The 21,267-nt window shown below is 38.1% G+C and overlaps 1 protein-coding gene across 6 annotated transcripts; it reads left to right on the top strand.

Moving 5' to 3' along the window:
• Nucleotides 1-128: 128 nt before the first annotated feature.
• On the top strand, nt 129-19,658 carry ACP1 (acid phosphatase 1). Of its 6 annotated transcripts, none has more exons than XM_040057715.2 (6): nt 129-266; nt 10,394-10,467; nt 10,571-10,684; nt 15,282-15,343; nt 17,562-17,667; nt 18,552-19,658. In XM_040057715.2, exons 1-6 carry the CDS (start codon nt 224-226, stop codon nt 18,627-18,629), a joined length of 477 nt encoding a protein of 158 aa, XP_039913649.1. In that variant the 5' UTR covers nt 129-223; the 3' UTR covers nt 18,630-19,658. The 6 variants fall into 6 exon arrangements, with proteins under 6 accessions (XP_039913649.1, XP_039913650.1, XP_039913648.1 ...); XM_040057716.2 differs by lacking the exon at nt 10,571-10,684 and adding an exon at nt 10,728-10,841; XM_040057714.2 differs by lacking the exons at nt 129-266; nt 10,571-10,684 and adding exons at nt 1,209-1,283; nt 10,728-10,841.
• Nucleotides 19,659-21,267: the final 1,609 nt, after the last annotated feature.

Genomic DNA, 21,267 nt, shown 5'->3' on the forward strand with positions numbered 1-21,267 from the left:
GTGATGCGCCCGCTCCCCTTCCCGCCAGCGGCTCCTCGGCGGCACCGGCACTGTACTGTACTGTCCTGCCCGTTCCGTCCCTCCCTTCCCTCTGTCCCGGGCAAGTTCCACACTTCGCTCCTTTCCTCCCCCGAAAACAGGCAAGTCCCAAGCCGCCTAAAACAGCCGGTGCCGTAAAGCGAGGCGCGGGCGGCGCGACAGCCGCGAGGTCCTCTGAGCGAAGATGGCGACGGGGGAGGCGAAGTCGGTGCTGTTCGTGTGCCTGGGTGAGCGGGGCGAGGGGCGGCCGCTCCCGTGCCGCTCCCGCTCAGCGCCCGCCGCTCCTCGGCCCGGGGCACCGGCGGGGTGGGGCGGGAGCGCGGTGAGGCGAGGGCCGGGACCGGGGGAAGTGCGGCAGGCCCGCCGCGGTACCGCAGGCGTCCCGCCCTCGGACGGTTCCGCGAGTTTGACTTGTCGGGGAGGGCCGGAGTAGTAGTCAGGAAGGGAGGCAGAAGGCTGAATACAACTGCGCCCTTTTTGTGATAGGAACAACGAGGAAGGGCTTAGCGTTGAGGGTGGCTGTGGAGTCTCCCTCTCTGGAGATATTCCAAACCCACCTGGACGCTTTCCTGTGTAACCTGCTCTAGGTGACCCTGCCTCGACAGGGGGATTGGACTAGATAATGTCCAGAGGTCCCTTCCGGTCCTAATAGTTCTGTGATTCTGTGAAATCAGTAGGAAATAGGGAAGGAAGTAAAATGCAGTGTTGATAGACGCGAAGGTTGTGTGTGGGGAAGCGCAACACTTAAATAGGCACAAACCAGCTCTGACCTAAGGCTGCTGCTTGGGGGCAGCACGGAGAGATGGCTTTGAACAGCTTTCTGAGGTGGGTGTGCGTCACTTGGCGCCTGGAGCAGCGGGATGGGAAGGGGGGGCCTGCCCGCAGGCTTGCTGTTGGGACCAGCACCTGACATGGGAAAGGGAGAGAAAATCTCAACAAGAACCACTGAAGTAAAAGCTGCTGTAAAAAGAGGGAAAGAAGGGTAGAACTTTAAGTAAGAAAATGAACTTGGTGGAGGCTGATCTATTATGATCTAATAATGAAATTCTTGATCTGGTGTGAAAAGGAGTGAAAAGAATTAGAACTTTTTTGAAAGGCTACCAAAATGAAGAAATAGGAAATTTTCTGATATTTTGTATGTTTAAGTTGTAAATCTTGTCATGCAAAGTCCCAGAAAACAGAAGTGTGGATGGAAGCAGAAATCACCTCAATGCTTTTCTGGAGTTTAGGACAGTCAATTACTGGTAAGCAAGATAATCACAACCAGCAAATAGCTAACCTGACTGCACAGATTACAGAGCCATGCCCCATTTTGTACATGCTTTCTCTAACCTTCTGCTTTCTTCAGGGTGTAACAAGCTGGATGGCTCTCTGCTCTGATCTCGGAAGGCTGTTAACATTATCAGCTTTCAAGCCCATATGATCTTCCCTATGTGCTATGAATCCCTGGCATTTTGCCAAGTTTGTTGCAAAACCATTAGTTAATGTTTGGGCTTTTCACTATCTGGTTGTTTTTTGTTGTTGTAATAGGACACACGCAGATTAGCTGAATAGCAAAATAAGAGTTTAGTTTTGTGAAATATATTCTGATAGAGTAAAATCAACCCCAAATAATATTCCAGGGAAAACCTTCTTTAGTAAGGGATTATCAGTTGCTGTGTGTTTAGAAGCTAGTGGTCAATACAAATGGTTTTGTATAAAAACTTCTTAATTAATATGAATCCTCCCTCCCAAACACGATGTTCTAAAGGCAGTGTTAATCACCTTCCCTGTATGCTGAAGGGTGAGCCAGTGATGAAGAAGACTGACCTGGCTGAACAGAGAATTCTGGCTGGAACTGAAGGAAGAGAGATGACGTATGACCTTTGGAAGAAGGGGCAGGCAACTCGGGGACTAAAGGATGTCAAGAGGTTATGCAGGGAGAAAAATCAGAAGGTCCAAAACCTAGCTAGAACATAAAGTGTTTATTGCCATAAAAGACAAAAGAAAATATTGGTATAAACACCTCAGCAGCAACAAAAAGGACTAAGTAGAATCTCCATCTTTATTGGATACAGGGAGAAACAGTGACAAAGGATGAGGAAAAGGCTGAGGCGTTTAATGCCTTCTTTGCTTCAGTCTTGAGCACTAAGACCATTTCGTCTCTGTGTGCCAGCCCCCTGAACTGGAAAACAGGGGTGGGGAGTAGCATCACAGATTCATAGAATAAAATCACAGCTTCAGTAAGGTTGGAAAAGACTTCCACAATCATCAAGTCCAGCCTTTGACCAAACACCAATCTGTCAACTAAACTGTAGCACTAAGTGCCGCATCAGTTAGTTCTTGAGCACTTCAGGGACAAGGACTCCCTCACCCTGCTGGGCAGCTTTCAATTTTTAAGCACCCTTTCAATGAAAAGTTTCCTTCTGCTTTCCAATTTGACCACCCCCCTCTGCAGTGCAGCTTGAGTCTATTTCCTCTTCTCCTATTACTAGTGTCCTGGGAAGAGACCAACTCCCACCTGTCTGCTGTCTCCTTTCAGGTACTGTAGGGAGTGATAAGGTCTTCCCAAACCTCCTTTCTTCTAGCTTAAACAACCTCACATCCCTCAGCTGCTTCTCACAGGACTTGTGTTCCAGACCCTTCACCAGCCTTGGTGCCCTTCTCTGGATACACTCCAGCACCTCAAGGTCTTGTAGTGGGGGCCAGAACTGAATGTAAGATTCAAGGTGTGGCCTCAGCAGTACGGAGTACAGGGGGACAATCACTGCCCTGGTCTTGCTGGCCATACTATTGCTGATACAGCCAGGATGTTGCAGGCCTGCTTGGCGACATGGGCACGCTGCTGTCAGCTGGGTGTCAAACAGCACCTCCATGTCCTTTTCTGTCAGGCTGCTTTCCAGCCATGTTTCCTGCACTGAGGGTGGTGCTGGAAGGGCTCACTGAGACACTTTCAATCATTTACCATCAGTCCTGGTCAGCTGGGGAGGTCCTGGTTGACTGGAGGTTGGCAAATGCGACTCACCTGCAAGAAGGTTTGAAAGAATGACCTGGGGAACTGCAGGCCTGCCAGCTTGATGTTGATTCCAGGGAAAGTCATAGAGCAGATCATCAGGGGGGATGGGACAAGCAGGGCATCAGGCCCAGCCAGGATGGGTTTAGGAAAGGCAGGTCTTGCTTGATTGACCTGATCTTCTGTGACCAGGTGACCTGTCTGGTGAATGAGAAAAAGAGGCATGTTGTCTACCTGGACTTCACTATAACCTTTAACACCATTTCCCACAGTATTCTCCTGGAAAAACTGGCTACTTAGAGGGTTGGATGGGTGCACTGTTTCCTGGGTAAAAAACTGGATATGTGGGCCCAAAGTAGTGGTGAATGGATTTACACTCAGCTGACAGCTGGTTGTGAGTCGTGGTTCCCCGGGGCTCAGTATTGGGATCAGTCCTGTTTAATATCTTAATCAGTAATCTGGACAAGGGGATTGAGGGCTGCTGTAGTCCAGTCACAGACATCACCAAGTTGGGTGGGAGTGTTGATCTGCTGGATAGAAAGACTGTGTAGGCAGAGCTGGACAGGCTGGGTTGAATCCAACAATACGAAGTTCAACAAGACCAAGTTCTAAGTCCTGTGCTTGAATCACAACAACCCCTGCAGTTCTACAGGCTGGGCACAGAGTAGCTGAAAAGGTGCCCAGAGGAAAAGGACCTGGGGGTGCTCGCTGACCACAGCTGAACATGAGCCAGAGTGTGGCCAGGTGGCCAGGAAGGCCAATGGCACCTGGCCTGAATCAGCAATAGTGTGGCCAAGCAGGACCAAGGCAGTGATTGACCCTGGTACTTGGCACTGGTGAGGCTGCATCTCAAGTGCTGTGTCCAGTTCTGAGCCCCTCAATCAAGAAAGACATTGAAGTGCTAAAGTGTATTCAGAGAAGGGCAGCAAAGCTGCTGAAGGGCTGATGAGGGGTGGCTATGGGAGCTGAGGTTGTTTAGCCTGGAGAGGAGGTTCAGGAAGAACCTTACCACAACACCTGAAATAAGTTAACAGAGACAAGATGAGAGGAAACGGCTCTAAGTTGCACCAGGGAAAGTTTAAATTGGGTATTAGGAAAAATTTCATCACAAAGGGGTTGTCAAGCATTGGAAGGGGCTTCCCAGAGAAATAGTTGAGGCTCCATAGGTATTTAACAGACGTGTAGACATGGTGCTCAAGGACATAGGTTAGTGGTGGAGTTGGCAGTTCTGGCTTAATAGTTGGATGTTATCTTCAGGGTCTTTTCCAGTCTAAACTGTTCTGTGATTTTGTGAAACAGCTCATATGTGTGGGTTTGTAAGCCCACAATGGTGATTTGCACTATAACGAGACTAATGCAGGAGCTCTTTTTAGTGTAACATAATATAATCCTTTATATTAATTAATTATTAGGCCTGAAGAAAGGGTGGACAAGTACCAATCAATACCAGTGTTAATAGGATGGATTGTTTTAATCAACTGTTGTAAATAGCTTTTAAATTTCCTTTTCTGTGTTACTGGGTTATGAAAAAAAACCCCTCAGTGATATGCAGTGTGAAAAGCTAGTTGACATGATAAGCACTTTTTTTTTTCCCAGTGAAATAGACATTCTTCTCAGGTAAATTTTGGAGGCAACTTGTTTCTTGTTCCTGCTTTAAGTTTGCTGCTTTTTTTTTTTTTTTTTTTTTTTTTTTTTTTTTGTTATTTTTCAAGAGTGATACCTTTCTCCTCGTAAATTTTACTAGGAACAATAGCTGAAATTATTTCTGAAAAGAGTACTAAGCAGATTTCTAGAACTGCATTTAACTGTAGTGTTCTTTGCTGGTTAATATAGTACATTAATTCTAAAGTTTGCCACATCTGGTTAGAGCAGGTTCCAGAAAGGACACTTCTTCATGAAAAAATTACATTTTCTTTCTGCATTGTTTTGGAAAGAAAACTATTACTGAAATATCTATTGATTGTGTTGTTTGTAATGAAATAAGCAGATAGTCATTACACAACAAAATACAATCTAGTTAATGTGCATAATTGCATTAATGATAAGGGTTCCTCATCACTGAGAAATAATTGAAATACCCAGCAACATATGTAATTACAGCATATGAAAAGGCACCAGAAAACATTTTTTTTCATACAAGCAAAGAAATAATTAAAAGTGGAGGTGAATCGAAATGCATTTTTCTCATTTTACTCTTGCGTAGCTCATGTAATTAATAGTTAAGCTCCAGAAACGGGCTTAGTATGATGCTGCATTATATAAGTCTGCCTCTTTCTCTGATGACTTCTCCACTGTAACACAAGCTGATGGGGCATCTTAGACCAGGCACTGACTTTCTGATCTCAGAGATGGAGGAGCAGTTGTAAGATGGGTGTACTGTTGAGCAAAGTGGGTTTGACTAAGTCTTCAGAAGTTTAATGCTTGTTGTGAATCACTGAGTACGAGTATTGTCCTCAGGGATCTAGACAGCATAAAATAATTTCTGAAATGGCATCTAACTTAGTGGGTATGAGGACATTAGATGACTGTTACAGGGAGATTTGAGTTTCCTTGTTCAGTTGTCACAATAAATTGTGCACATTTAGATATAGCCAAATACTATGTTTCATGGGACAAAATGCTGTTTATAGTTATTTATAATGCTATGCATAGCATAATGGGAAAGCACCAGGTTGGGTAAGGCATTGAGGAAGTAATGAAAAACAGTTGCTGTAATGAGGATTCTTGTCAAGTTGAGAAAAAAAAAAAATTATCTCTTTTTTTTTAATAAAAAGAGAATGTTAGATAAATGTTAGGAAAATTACCTTTCTTTTATGCAGTATTGGTAATATAGCTGTAAGAGTACAGTGTATTATTTAATCTGTTTCAAAATGATGCAGAAGTAGTAGAGAGTTGAAAGCATGGTTGTAAAAGTAATCTTGGAATTGAAAAAGAAGATCTATGCTTAAAGCATATTAAGGGTCTGATTGTTGTGGTTAGGTCTTTATATGTTGAAAACTTACGTTTTCCTGATGAACCTCTAGGTTTATTAGAAAAGCATGATATACCAGCAGTTGAATAATTCAGGATAATTATTCTTGCTGCAGGGAAAGTTTTTTGAGACACACACAAATGCACCAGGGAATCTGAACTAAAATCTGTGCCTTGAATGGTTCCTCACAAAAGTAATTGAATGCTGAGTGTGACAAGATGGAATGAACTAGGACTTGTGATGAAGTTCTCACAGAAATTTGAGGACAGAATGGAAAATAATCACTGGTCAGTTTTAAATACTTGTGAAGGGGACCTGATGAATGATGCAAGGGATGCTGGGAAGCATTATTCCAGTCACTCAGATGAAGTGACCATTCATGGAAACATAAGTAAAATAAAAATCAGGATTTTGCATGTGAGAGAATGAAAACTGGTAAAACTTTCATTACTAACAGACAGAAAGGAACAAGAGAAAAGCACTGTTTGTGTTTGGGGAAGCTCTGAAAGAAGTAGGGAGCTGAATAAGGAGCAATTAAGATACAAAACCAATTGAGAGAATAAATGGTTGGGTCAGCATACTCAGAGATGGGCAGTGGAGCTCAGCAGGAAATAGATTCAAGTTATATCTCCTGCCAATAGAAGCAGAGCTTCCATTTCTGTCTGGGAGTGGGCCAAAGCTTAGTGCAGAGACCAGAGTAAGAGCTCAGAGAATTAGGTGTTGGCTTAGGTCTCTGTCACTGGAGGCCTTGTGCTTAGAAAATTAATGAGAAAACATGACTTCTTAAAAGTGATTGACAAATTGTTCCAGTACTAATTCTGTGATTAAAATCTCTTGAATCATCATATTTGGAGATGTTTATAGGATTAATTTCAGTAGGTGGACTCTAGGTGCCTGGGGCACTAGTTTTCTGTGATTGAAAATGTCATTACAACTTAAAGAACTTGATATGCAAAAAAATGAAGAAAAAGGATGGAGATTTTGAGAACTTGAATACTGCTACCTTCTACATAAAGCCAGCATGATCAGATCAGTTGGAAATACAACAAAGAAAGGAACACCAGAAGATAATAGGTAGTGAAGATAAAGTGTAGATAACATTTAAGGAAAAGAATGGTTCTAGTCCAAGGAGGAAGGTAGTTGCCCTAAGATTCTGTTTGTAGAATTTTCCCATTCACTCTCCAAACACGTCTGTCAGTCCATAACTTAGGAAATACTGTATATGTGTGAGGAACCTCAGCAAAGCTTGGAAAGACCAATGTGGGATGTAAAACTGTATCTGAAATGGGTAGAAATTAGTGAGAAAAGTGATTGGAAAACAAGGATTAAGTTTGCATATGTTAGTGGGATAAGATAGGCCTTTACATCAATCTTGAGATTAATGATAACAGTTGCAAGGAGTAGCATGGGTAAAAGTTGTTTAGGATGAAAATAATATTGCAGAGTATGTGGGGAAAAGACCTTCTTTTAAGTCAGTTCTGTGATCCTGTCTGTAGTTCCCAAGAACAGATTTGAATGCTGATTGAAGTTCCCTAACAGTGTTAATACCTCTGCTAATATCTGGAACGTGTAATCAGGGAAGACATTAATTTTTAAGTCACAAACTGGGTTAAGTGTGGGTTTCAAAAATTATACAACTGAAGGTTCTAGTTACTGCTAGAAGTGGTAGTTAATATGTTTAATCAAGGGTGGTCATGGTGCTGTTCATTATGGTATTTTATATGATATCATTAAAGATTATATTTATGGCATTTATTTTAAGAAGTGGGCAAGCTGTAGAAGAGTGAAAATTTGGAACAAATTCAATCCATGTAAAGCAGAAGGCTAAACAAATGGAAAAAGCCATGAGGGATCTGTTTCAAAACCACCATTTTGAAATTCTGGGGGCTAGTTAATGAGTTACTAGGTCCAAGAATATTAATCATTGTTTATTACTGAAACGTTGAGTGTAGTAATGAAAGTTACTGTTCATGCAGAGTTGTGTGGGATCATTCATACAGAGAAAAAATTTTGTTCAGGAAGAAATGGATGGCCTCAACAGCTGGTGTAAAGGAAACAGAATAATAGTTTAGAAAAGAATACTTAAAGATCACCTATCTGAAGTAACAAAGAAAGAGGGAATGGATAAATTAGGAATAGGGGGTTATAATCATAAATTTGATACTTGTGAATGAGTCAAAGGTGATTGTAGAAGTTCTCAGGTTATTTTCAAAAACACTGAGTACCTGTTACACACTTTTTTATTTAAAAAACAAACCAGAACAAACTTTTCCTAACTTCTTTTCTTGCTTAACCACATAGGGAGCCTCAAAATTTTCCTGCTTTGTTTTTCTTCCAAGACTGATTTAATTTCTGTGCATAAAATGAACTGATTCAAACAATTAAGATTTTTAGGAATTAGGATGTTTTCTCCCAGAAGAAGATCTACTAATATCAGAACTCACTTAATGTTTTGGCAAGATCAGTTTTTCAATGGTTAGCCTGTTCCTTCTGCCATTTAGTTGATTTGATGTTCCCAAAATCTTTGACAATCAATGTATGTTGCTTCAGACCTTCACGTCTCCCTTTGTGATTTTTATAGTTGATGTGTGACAGCACATTATTAAATGCCCAGGTCACAGAATCTTCTCTCTTTAGCAGTGAAGTATCTACCTTGGTGTTTTGTTTGAAAAAGAGATTAAGTGCTTCATGTGAAAATTCCTTTTTGCTGATGGAAATATAGCTTTCTTCATTGGCATTTTTTTCTTTTTATGGTTTAAGATTTGGAAAGCCGAGTGATTTATTTAAGGGTACGAGGTGAGTTTTGCCATTTTTGGTATTTTATACTTATCTGCTCACTTATCAGAGATGAGCAAAGTTACACATTTGTTTGATGGGATCTGGAGATTTGTGTGTTTGAGTTACTGCCATCTGCATGGTGTATCAAGTATTATGAATATCCATCTAGTTACTGAAAACTTCGGATGGATGAAAAGGTAGAAAGAGCTAAAGTAATAATTGAATAGACTTTTTGTTGAGACTCTTCATTCTTTTCAAATACGAATTTCTGCATGCATTTTTAAGAGGTCTGTCATAGATTATTGCAGTTGTAGGTACAGTTTCAGAACAAATATGCTGTAGATCCATTATTTTTAGTTTTTAAAGGGGCTGTAATGCATTGTTGAAATAGGTTCTTTTTGAAAATAAGGTCAGATCAAATGGCTAGGGCAATTGGAGGCCATTAGAAGGGAAGATTGTTTATGTATTTGTATAAATAATTGTTTGTTGGCTGATTGACAGCCCTTAAGCTTTGCTATGTGTTAGGTTTTGTTCCTGAACCTCCTTATTTTGGGCAAAAAAAGTTCAGATTTTTTTTTTTTTTTTCCTGTGATGTTTTCAGAGCTTGTGCAATTGAATTCAGTTGGGGGGGGTTAGAATTGGTTTCTGGATGCTGCTCTTGATGACCTGTAGTGACTTGACTGCAGTGACCAAGAGCATTTTTACTACAGGTTGTTCGGGCATTTCGCTATATTTTCATAATGGTGGTAGCTGTGTATTGGACTTACTCAAGAGACTGGTGGATAGTGTAGAGTCCTAGTAGAATGTGGGTGGGAGGGGACCATCAGCTAGATCATCTCATCTAGTTGCAATGTCCTGCCATAAGAAGAGATGCCTTCCACTAGACCAGGTTGCTCAAAGCCCCATCCAGCCTGGTCTTGAACATTTCCAGGGATGGAACACCACAATTTCTCTGGGCAACCTGTTCCAATGTCTCAGAACCCTCGCTGTAAAAAAAAATTCTTGTTTATGTCCAATACAGGTGTTTTCCATTTCTGTTTAAAACCATTGTCACTGCACCCCCCTTTAAATATAGAAAGGTTGCAGTAAGATCTGATCTCTCCAGTCCTTTTCTTCAGACTTCAGTTCTCACTCAGAGGTGCTCAGTCCTTTGATATCTTTGTGGCTCTCCTTTGGACCCACTCCAACAGCTCCATGTCTTCTTGTGCTGGGTGCCCCAGAACTGGATGCCTTAGTCCAGAAGGGGTCTCATGAGAGTAGAGGGGCAGAATCCCTTCCCTCAACCTGCTGGCCACGCTGCTTGTGATACAGCCAAGGATATGACTGGCTTTCTGGGCTGCAGGTGCACTCTGATGGCTCATACTCAACTTTTCACCCACCAGTGTCCCCGAGTCCTCCACCGGGCTCCTCTCAATCCCTTCATGCCACAGTCTGTACTGATACTGGAGATTGCCCCAGTGCAGGTACAGGACTCTGGCTTCTCACATGCACAATTTGCATTCTATATGAGTAAATAAAAATCTTTCATCTTACCTGGGCTGAAAAATCCACACAATTAACTGGATTTTGTTTTCAGTAGTCTGAAAATTCACTTGAATCTCTTGTTTCTATAGGAAACATCTGTCGTTCTCCAATAGCTGAAGCAGTTTTCAGAAAACTTGTAACTGATGAAAAGCTTGAACATAAGGTAAGCTACTGATTTCTGTTCCAAGAAATAACTGTCTCATAGCCAGTAATATATATAAACAGTGAGGAAAGAAACATAAAAATATTAATCTGTTTTTCTGTAGTGGAGGATAGACAGTGCAGCGACATCTGCCTATGAAATAGGAAGCCCTCCTGACTATCGAGGACAGAATTGCATGAAGAAGCATGGCATTACCATGAATCATATAGCCAGGCAGGTACTGTATCTTAATTTTCTTAAAATCTGTTTTGTTGTTACAGTGGAGGACAGACAGTGCCGCTGTTTCAGACTGGAACGTGGGGCGCTTCCCAGACTCAAGGGCTTTAGGTTGTCTAAGACATCATGGCATTGAGACAGCACATAAAGCACGACAGGTAGAAGAGAGTATATTTTCTTCCTTACTCATACCCATGCCCTAACCATTGCAATCACAGAAGTAATTTGACCAATGCATGGTTGAGTGTTAAGTAGTAAATACTCTGAGCAGTTTTTTAAAGGACTCCAAAGTGGCTTAACTCTTCTAGTTGAGCTTAATGAGTTTTTTGTTATTAAGGTTCATTGGAAGAATAACTGGAAAGCATTGAACCAGTTTCTGCGTTACAGAAAACTGCCTCCAAATGTTTAGTACTTTGAGCATTTTTTAAATACTTTTTAAAAATGGACTTATTCTAGTAATTGGTGATGCATCCTTAAGCAAGGAATTGGATATTTATTTAGCAGGTCCAAAAAGAAGTAGAATACCTCTTCATCACAAAAAGCTTCTGCGCTTGCATGTAGATCTTCTAAAAATATCTGGAGTGCTAAATTAGAACGAAAGCACTCAAATCCAAGATTAGTAGCACAGTTGGTGGCAACTTCAGAGGAAAACATACCCTTGAAGCATTCTTAAGTCAAAGGCAGGTTTGCCACTTAGTGAAATCCTCTAAGTTTTACCTAAACTCGTATCTGTTTTCATTAACAAAAGAACCTGTATTTCCATACTGCATTCCAAAGAGATTGGAAGTAAACGTGTCTGCATCTGTTTAAATCATTCAGACACTCATATAAATGCACATGATTTACCTCAGTTAACTGTTCTCTGGATATAAGATATTCCTTTAGGGCTTGACCTTTACTTAGTTTGAGTTTACGCCACTGGTTTTTGTATTGACAAAAAGATCAAGTAGTCTTGTCATTATCTTACATTTCTGTTCCCTTCAGAATTTTTCTAGACCTCACTGAGGTCATATTTACTTTATTCACTTTTCAAAGACTATATGTTTAGTTTTTTGACTTTCAAAAATAAATTCTCTCAATTAGTCAGTTGCCCTCTGCTGACCTCTCCTGATGTTAATCTCTGTTTATATGAAACAGAATTAAGCACAGCACAGTTTCAGATTTTCCAATAATTTACTATTAGAATAATTACTAAAAAAGTCCATTATGATCTTTTCCTGTTACAACATCTGGATCTACTGTTTATCAGTGCTTACAAACATAATTGTTTGTCAATATACAAGCTAAATGGTACTGCAGTTTTTCAGTCAGTGGTTCAGTCATAACAGTAGTGTGCCATGTTTGTCTTAGAAGATACGCCTTGGAAACTTGAGAACTGTTCTTCTACGTATTCCTAGAGTGGCTTATGAGCAGTTAAATTGAAGCAAAAGACCCAAACCAAATTGATCCTCTGTCTTGAAGCAAATCTTTGTATCCTCCTTTGGCGGAGAAGGAATGAAAAGACTTCAGTGCAGACATTACTTATACATTCTGGCAATTGAAGAGATTTTTCAATCAGAAGACCTTAAAATGTTACATATACAGGGAGAGAAAATTAAAAAATGGGTTAATAAAATAAAAGACTAACAGGATGAAAATTTGTCTAAATAATTCCAGTGCACACAGTTTCTTTTGTAAAGAAAATCTTCAGCTCCCTGAACTTCTATAGCTGTTTATTTCACACTGATGTTAATAATGTAACTCCAAATTTATTTTTTTCCTAAACTTCTGTCACATGGTCTCTGCTGATTCTGTTGATTCTCTGAACTGCAGACCTGTCGTGGAGGATAGACGGCGGTCTTGTGGTACTTCTGAAAAAAGAGGTACTTGACAGTGTAGAATAGGACTTTTCAGAGTGGTCAGGTTAGTACAAGTGGAAGTGTATTTGTTTCACTATTAGAGACAAACTTAAGGATAGAAATTTGTGTGACACTTGTTTCAGAACAGATTAAGGAAGATTTAATACAGAAACTGCAGAAATAGAGAGTAGGGATTTATCTTCTGTTGCCTTCAAAGTACTGTCATAAGTACCTTGTACAATTATCCTCTTCGGTCCTGTGGAAAACTGTTACCCACCCAGTGAAAAGCACATTCCCTCATGTAATTTTTTGCATAATTATGATAATAATGGATTTTAGCTTTTTTTTTTTTTTAATTCAGTACTACAGTAATGGTTTATGTAAAAGAAAATATTAAATTAAAAGTCCTACCATCATATACAGTGATATTCTAAGTTAAAAGTGAAGTATAAAAATAAATGTATAGATTTATATATAAAATATAGTTGTTATAATTTTAGTTAATGGTAGCTTGCTGTATGAAATTCTCTAAGCTCTTATTCTTCATGCACAAACCAGAGAGGTTTTAATTATTTTCACTTTTATTCATGCTGAGGCAAAAATTGATTTTGGTATGACTCATACCATGCATTTGCCTTAAATATGAAATTGAGATTAGAAGAAGGTTGTATTAAATACTGTTTCACAACTGGAAAAATGTAAGGATTACTCCCTCTCTGTTGGTTTCAGACAGAGAAAATGAGATTTCCCTTCTGTAAATCAAGGGAAATGTTTCACTAATAATTGTTATATGCAATTTTAAATGTGAAGTTATTATCTGTGTAGTTTCTTCCAAAGTTGACTACTTGAACTCTCCACTACATTTCTCAGAATGTTCCTAAACTTTTGAATCCTCAATTTCATCCCCCAAAGTACTAGTTTTAGTAGTTTTGAGGAGTACCTTCAGTTCACTGGAGTTTGCTCAATTCAGGCACTTTTTTTTTTTTTTTTTTTAATCTGACTCTGTGTTAGGGCTTAAAAGCACAAGCCAAATTGTAGCCTTGGTTTTAGGGTTGCATTTGCACTGTATTAGTGCTGGTCATAGTGTAATAGCTGTCACATTGTCAAGTGTTCCTAGTTAATTCTTCCATTTGTCTGTACAACAAAGAAATCTGTGCCCTCATGTTTTCACAGGGGCAGGTGTTCGGCTGTGTCGAGCCATCAGAAGCAGCTTGTAGAAGTCCTGATTAGATTTGCCAGGAAAACAGAGTTGTTTCCACTGCAAAAATGTTTTCATAGGTCAGAGGCACTGTATGAATACAGCAAATATTTTTACAGTGAAAATAAATGTCTGCATTAGTTTTAATCATTAATCCTTTCTTTTCACTTGCACTCCTGACATACGTTACCTCTTCAATTCTCTTGGTGTGTAATGTTTCATTTATGGCTTTATTCCACTGATAATTTCTGTCTGTATTTTCTTACTCCCTGTTATGGGAGCTTCATCAGTATCTATTTGCTGTTTGCGCAAAAGAAAAAATAGTGGCTGTTTTGCCATCTAAACCTTTTTTTTAATACATGAATATTTTTTACAAGTTAAAACTCTGGCTTGTAGGATAATGTGTTTACTGTTGGCTGTTTACTTGCTTACTCACTTCTCTAGCCCATCCTTTGTAGGGATGTCTGCCAGAAAAACCTGTTCTGAATGACCTTTCCAAGTTTATTGGTTGTGATGCTTCACACAGGACCATGCATGGAAGGCAGTCTTAAAGTGAACTCTAATATTAAAGATTTTATTCCATGTCTTCATCCTCATTATGGACACCTGGTTCAGATGTCTTATACCAGCATTGTGGGCATGGTCTGGGAAGATTTTACCCTAAACTATATGTATATATGTAATAAAATATACGTATAAAATATATGTATAAGATTTTCCCTAAACTATATGTAAACTGAAATAAAATGACAACTGGCAAACATCTGCAGTCATCCTTATAACAACAAGATGACATAAGTATTTAAGTCAGTGGTTTATCTGCTGTGTTTGCCTACATGACTGTGAACTCAGATCTCTGAGTTTAATTGATATTCATGTGTAGGAGTCAATAAATTACAAGAAAGAAAAAGAACTGATGAAATGATGGTAGGAAGACATACAGTAGATCCCAGATTTTTTCACGTCATACTACAAATTTTGTGAATTTACATGATCTAAAATACTGTGGATGCATTTGTTTTTAAGAGATTGTAACTCATACCATCATTCTTCAGCTTTAAGTTTCACATGGTGTCTTTTATTGTGCAGTGACAGATTTCTAGATTGTAAGTACTGCAACTGATTCCAGGTTATGTATATTTTTATTGTCCTATCAAGAAAGTAATTTTTCTATTTTATTCTTAACCATTTTTATTGCATGGTTCCCAAGATTGGAAATTGCTTTAGTTTCAGTCGTTGAAAAGTATTAGAAATGTTGCTTTTATTAATGTTCTAAGTTGATGCATAAATATAAAAGAAAAAAAAATAGAAAAGGTTGATTAAATAGCTGTCTTGGGTGGTGGGTTTTTTGTATTTTTTTTTGGTGGAATATTTGCAGAAATTGATAAATAATCATGATAGAGTATATTTAAAATGTTGTAAGTTACTGTAAAATTTGATGAAGGTGCAGTTCTATTCTTTCCACCTGTGTCTTTTTTAATAAATCAGAGCTACAGAATATGAAAACGCTTTTTATTAATCAAATGCAGTTTGTAGGTTAAAGCACATATTTTTACTTCTAGATTACTAAAGAGGATTTCCAGACCTTTGATCATATACTTTGTATGGATGAGAGCAATCTAAGGTAATGTATAAAGAAATGGAACAAATTTATATGGATTACTTGTGATGGTGTCTCATAAGTCACTTTGAAGACAGATGTCACATTTTACTGCTTAGCTTGTGTTGAGGTTTCTTTGTTTGGGTTTTTTTTTTTTACATGTATGTGAATGATGTGCTAATGGATGGATTCTTCACTTCTAATAAGTTTAATGAGCCAGAACTCAATGGTTTATTTGTGTGAAACGTGCCTCTCAAAGATTAAGGACATGGTGATTTAGTTACTTTGTGCTATATACAGCTGATGCCTGTATAATTAAGAATGAGGATATACTTACTGTCTTGATTGAAGTGATCAATTTTTGTAATTGCATGACAGTTTAAAGACAAACTGGGAACTTAGAAGGTATTAAATATGGTCCAGGTTTTTTAAATTTTTTATAGAAAGAGAGGGAACTTGGAAACAAGCAAAGGTGTTAGCTTGGGGAAGTCTTGTTTTATGGTTAGCTGTGCTCTAGTTAAGCGCACTTTAGAAAGATCTGGTTAAGTAGCTGCCTAGAGTAAAAATTGGGATATTACTAGCAAAATTCCTACTCAGTTCCATACCTACTGAGGATTAAGCAGCTGAATTTAATAAACTGCAAGTGTCAAAGTGCTTGTAAAAGGGCTATTGTCAAGTTAGTTTAAAAGGGCCCAAGCCAAATCACCACAACCAACAACAAAACCTCAATAAAGACCCTGTTAGTAACACGTAAAATCTTCTAGAAGCAGCACCACTTAACTGAAATAAGTATGATTTTGTTGAATTTTCTCAAATGTCTTGAATAACCTCTCTTCCACAGCCTTTATGAATGAAGGATATGTAACACTTGGCTTGATTGCAGTGTCTCAGGCAATGACGTGACAAGGCTTCCTTCTATTTTCACTTGAATTCTTAAACAGAAATTTGAATTAACAATTTATATGATACAAGCTCTAGAGCAGAAGAAATGTCGGAACTATAACAGGGATATTGCTGCTGCTGTGCTTAAGTTTTGCCTTTATCTTGCACCGAGTTCCGTCAGTTTGCCTTGGAATGCTTATCTGTAGCTCTAGGAGGGCAAGCTGACTCCAGGTATTGATGGAATGCCTATCATTTCAGAAAAGGAAGATTTGGGATGTGTCTTTTTTTTAGTACCAGAGCTATCTGACCCTGTCCTGTTCATTAAGTAGTATGCCAAAAGCCTTTAAGAAGATGGTCTGACTTTTTTTTTTTTTTTTTTAATAATAAAAGACTAGAGAATTCATTGAAAAAATCTATAAATTCAAGCAATAACTTGATAAAGGATCTCTGATTTTTCTTCAAGCAAAACCAGTACTGTGGTCTCATTGCTATTTCTAACATATCTGAAATTAATTTCTTAATCAGAATTCGTAATTAGAATTTAATTTCTTAAAACTGATATGGTTTTGACTAAGTATTCACAAAGGGTTTCTTTGCCTTTTTTAATGGTGAGTAAGTAAAATGATGATTTTCTATGGAGATGTGTAATATTAAAATAATTCAGTATGCTCCAGGAGTACATTGTGAAGATGATAGTACTGAGCTGCCTTTAATCTGAAGATGATGAGAGGTGCATTTTAAGTGGCTTTGGGATAATAGATGACTATTTTTAAGCAAATAGGGAAAATGCCATCTCAAAACCAGAATGTTTATCAATGAGAGGCAATATAGAATGAAGAGGATGTGGCAACTGGTGAAATGCTACAGTATATCAAAAGGAAAACAGGTGTAGCTCACTGATTTACCATTTTCTGTTAACTGAATGTGGTAGAATTTCACATGAACTAGAGCATACCAATCTGAAACAGTGGGTTTGAGCAGATAAGAGAATCTTACTCATACTTCTGGAAAAATACCTGGATAATTTCCATAGTTTTTCATTCAATACAAGGAAAGGGTGAGTGTTGAAAGTACAAATGATTGATTTGAGGAAGAACTTGATGAATTTACTATTGCAAAGTTTTTTTAATCTATGAGTCAATTGCCTGACTGCTTGTTTATGCTCTGAATTCAGTTTGTCTTCCATATTCAATTAAAAAAGACCCCACATAACAAGAAAAACAAAAACAAGGAACATAAGATTGACGGAGTCCAGACATGTTATTTGCCTGCGTTATCTAGAAATAGTCATGAACATCTCGTACTGATGCCAAAATTCTGAAGGAAAATTCAGGGGAAAATTTTATTTTTTCTTTTGCAGAGATCTGAACAGGAAAAGCAACCAAGTTAAAGACTGCAAGGCCAAAATTGAGCTACTTGGAACTTATGATCCACAGAAACAGCTTATCATTGAAGATCCATACTATGTATGTATAAGAAATTCTTTGGGTGGCTTAATTAAAAATTGTGTGTGTGTAGTATATAATCTTCCCAGATGTCACAGTTGGCATGTGATACATAACCTGATGTTACACAAAGTGAAGTGTAAATTTTTTTTAATGACTTAAGAAAACTATATATTACTGGACAGGAAAGGAAAATGTTATTATGCTTTAACAGTTATTTGAATTTAAATAATCTAGTGCACCTATGATTTTAATATTGGGTGGAACCCTGTTTGATCAGCCTCCTTGCAAAGAGGATGTGATTCAGGGAAGTTTGAGACAAAGTCATTGACACAGATGGTCAAAAATGTTGGATAATATCAGCCAAGAGCAAAAATATTAGACTAATACTCTTCAGTTTAGGAAACAGAAGGGATGAAAATGCAGTAGAGTTCTATAAAATCTTGATATCATGGAGAAAGCTGAATAAGGAATTGCTATTCATTACCCAGGAAGTAGAGAATATCAAATGGTATTAGTGAGAAGCAGGTTCATAACAAAAAAGGGGTTTGTTTCGGGTTTTTTGTTTCCACACAGTGCTTCATTAAACTGTGAAGCTCAATATGACAGGTTAGTGTGAATATAAAACCAAAAAAGACTTAAAAGGCTCAAACGTGGAAGAAATGGAAGAAATACCTGAAGGAAAGTCATGCAAGACTGTTGAATACGAAGTCACAGAGTTTGTCTGTGGAAATTCGTGAGTTCAGATTAGAGAGAAATTTGCTAAAGCTCTCATCAATTATTTGCACTGCTTTTATTTTTTCCTAATTTCTGTTTCCCATTATTGTTAGTGGAGAAACCAGTCTGCAATTTGCATTTGATCTTTACTGTTATTCTTACAGTTGTTTTCCTCTCTTCTTTTCTAGGGGAACGAAAAGGACTTTGAAACTGTTTACGAGCAGTGTCTTAGATGCTGTAAAGCATTTTTGGAGAAGTATCATTAATGCTTTATCATATAATTTCTAAAAGAAAATAATTAGCATCTCCTGAAATATGTAAAGTTTACTTGACTGATGTATTTAAATTGTAAAATTATGCCTCTACATTCAATACTTGGTTTAATTTTGTATTTTAGCTGTTCTGTCATCTAATGAAAATACAGAAAAGTTTTAATTGGATTACATGATCAACCATTTTGTCACACATCAATGTAGTTATAAAGTATATAATTCAGGATAAAATTTTCTGTAAAGTTTTCCAGTGCTTTCTCACAAGCACTGCAAAAGTAACACCTTGCTTCCTTATATGTAATGCTAACTGAACTGAGGTCTTGTCATTCTGTCCTCGGTGAGATGATTTCAGTCAATTTCAGTGGTAGTCTGTGAGATAATAAATGATGTGTCACTTAGGTGTGTCATCCCAGTATCATTAGGCAGCCTTTGGATGGAAGCTGTAAAAGATGTGCTGCCTGATAGAACTGGCTAAGTCATCCTTTGGTCATCTGGTCAGTTCCTAGTGGACAGTGACACAAGCACACATAACACAGCATTTACCTTAAGGAGAAAACATCCCAGCTTAAAAGCTGAAATGTGAAATCACATTTTGGATCTCACAGTAGTAAAATACTGAAGTCCATGCAATACAATGGATGAGAAATTTGCTATAATCTCAGTTCCTACATGAGGATCAGACAGTATTTCCAGATTTACTCAGGAGAACGTACAGCCTGTCAAACATATTTGAGAGTATAGTTCAGTGTAAAGACAGTCCATCTGTAAAACAGTACTAGGTTAGCAGAAGGCCAGTAAGTAGACAGTTCTGCTCTTGGACAGAATTTGAATGCTCTGCAAAAGTCTATGCCTACTTTTCTTAACATTACCCTTCCTGTCTGCCTTAGACATAAATGTACTGAGATCAGTAATATAAGTGATACCATAATGATTTTCTTGTTTTGAATATTCTCAGCATTGGTATGAATTAGCATTACCACATTATCTGTAAAACTGGATCTATAAATTTTTTTTTCTTATGTAGTCTTGGTTTTGTCTCTTGCTGCCTTTCAGAACTTGTAGTCTCTGTACTTGTCACCTGCTCAACCTTCTGGGAGAGAGATGGATTTCATCAGAAGATCCTGTTATTTTTGGGGATGTTGGAATGCTGGTGTCACTCTTTGTGTGTTGTAGATTTCACAGTGGGGATTTTCTTGGGGCTTTTGCTGTAGGATAGATGTGTTTGTGTTAATGAGGTTTCTGTTTTGTGCTAAAATTTCAATCAGACATACAGCTTCAGAACCTGCTTAGAAAAGGCAGACAGTAGAAGGAATATTTAAATACAGAAATCAGAATCTTTGTGCATTATTGCATTACCATCAGTTTTGACTTCTTAAAAACAAGCTGGGAATTGCAAGCTAATAGCTGTTTCACTTTTCAGGGACAAAGAGTAATATGCTATTTCAGATCCAATTAAGTACTGACTCTGGAAAAATTATTTTTGATTTCTTTTATTAATCTTTTGCCAAAGTAAATGGGGGAAAATGATGGACAGTTTAGGACAAAACATCCCAATGTAGTTTGATGCACTAACCTCAAAGGTGGAAGCATTTAGGCATAATCTAATGTTATTCCGTGCCTGAATGACCATTTCAAATATTCCAGTGAAAGTAATATAACTCATAAGATTGAGAACATGATGGTTTGTGCTTTCCCATTCGTGGCTATGTAGGAGTTCAGCCTATAGTTTCCTGCATATTAAGGCTAAGACTGAAAAGTCTTAAATCTTTATCTCTGAGTTGCTGGGGTAACGAAGGAAATAGGATATGGTTGTTTACCTTCACTAGGCTTAGGAATCTTCCTGTAAAGTGATAATAAGTCAAAACCCATCTTAAATTCACATTTTAGAAGTCTCAGCCTTGAGACAGATTTTCATCCAGCAATCAAGTGACTTAATGATTGACTGCTGCTACTAGGAGGAATAAGCTGGTTGATTTATTTTTATAATTAGTAGGTTTTTTTATAGCAGAGGGGAAGGAGCATAAATTTTATATAAATTTGTAGAAGCCCAGAATACAGAACAGGGATTGCCTTCAGGAAGGACAGTTGCACAGCAGCATTATTTGGGGTCAAAGAGAAACTGAACACAGGATTAAGACACAAATCAAGTATCATACAGATGACTAAGCACTCACACATCCGAAATACCACTCCTGAAAAATGTAATTGTGAATGCAAAAATACAGAACTGACTCCTATTTCTCCCTCCCCTCCCACACAGCTTGCTGTATTTTAAGTGGTAATGTTAAGACTAAAAAAAAAGTCTGCTATAATACAGGTGTGTTTTCTGTCAGAGCACTTTGATTTCTGCTAAACCTTGAGAAAATTTCTACAGGATTAATTCATTTATATTAATTGATTAAATAATGAAATAAGTCACTATTTCCCTTTTACAAGGATATTTACTAGAAGGTTTTTGTTTAGATTTTGGGTGTCCTACTAGAAGAAGAAAGGTTAATAATATTTTAAACTCCCATCTGAAGTATTAGCCTGTGGAAGTAAGTGGAACCTCAATGAAGCATAGTTCCACCACGTTTACTGTAGATGAGCAGCTTTAGTGAATCCTGTATAAGTTGACTACTTTAACAACCAG

The sequence above is a fragment of the Hirundo rustica genome, chromosome 3, assembly GCF_015227805.2.
Source record: "Hirundo rustica isolate bHirRus1 chromosome 3, bHirRus1.pri.v3, whole genome shotgun sequence".
NCBI lineage: Eukaryota > Metazoa > Chordata > Aves > Passeriformes > Hirundinidae > Hirundo > Hirundo rustica.

What these genes read in the sequence shown, in the direction of transcription:
- ACP1 (XM_040057714.2), top strand. Translation starts at nt 1,229, where the DNA reads ATGGAAGCAGAAATCACCTCAATGCTTTTCTGGAGTTTAGGACAGTCA. An exon ending in CAGCACATAAAGCACGACAG is followed by an intron (nt 10,842 to 15,281) that starts GTAGAAGAGAGT and finishes TTTTACTTCTAG; the next exon opens with ATTACTAAAGAGGATTTCCA. An exon ending in TCATTGAAGATCCATACTAT is followed by an intron (nt 17,668 to 18,551) that starts GTATGTATAAGA and finishes CTTCTTTTCTAG; the next exon opens with GGGAACGAAAAGGACTTTGA.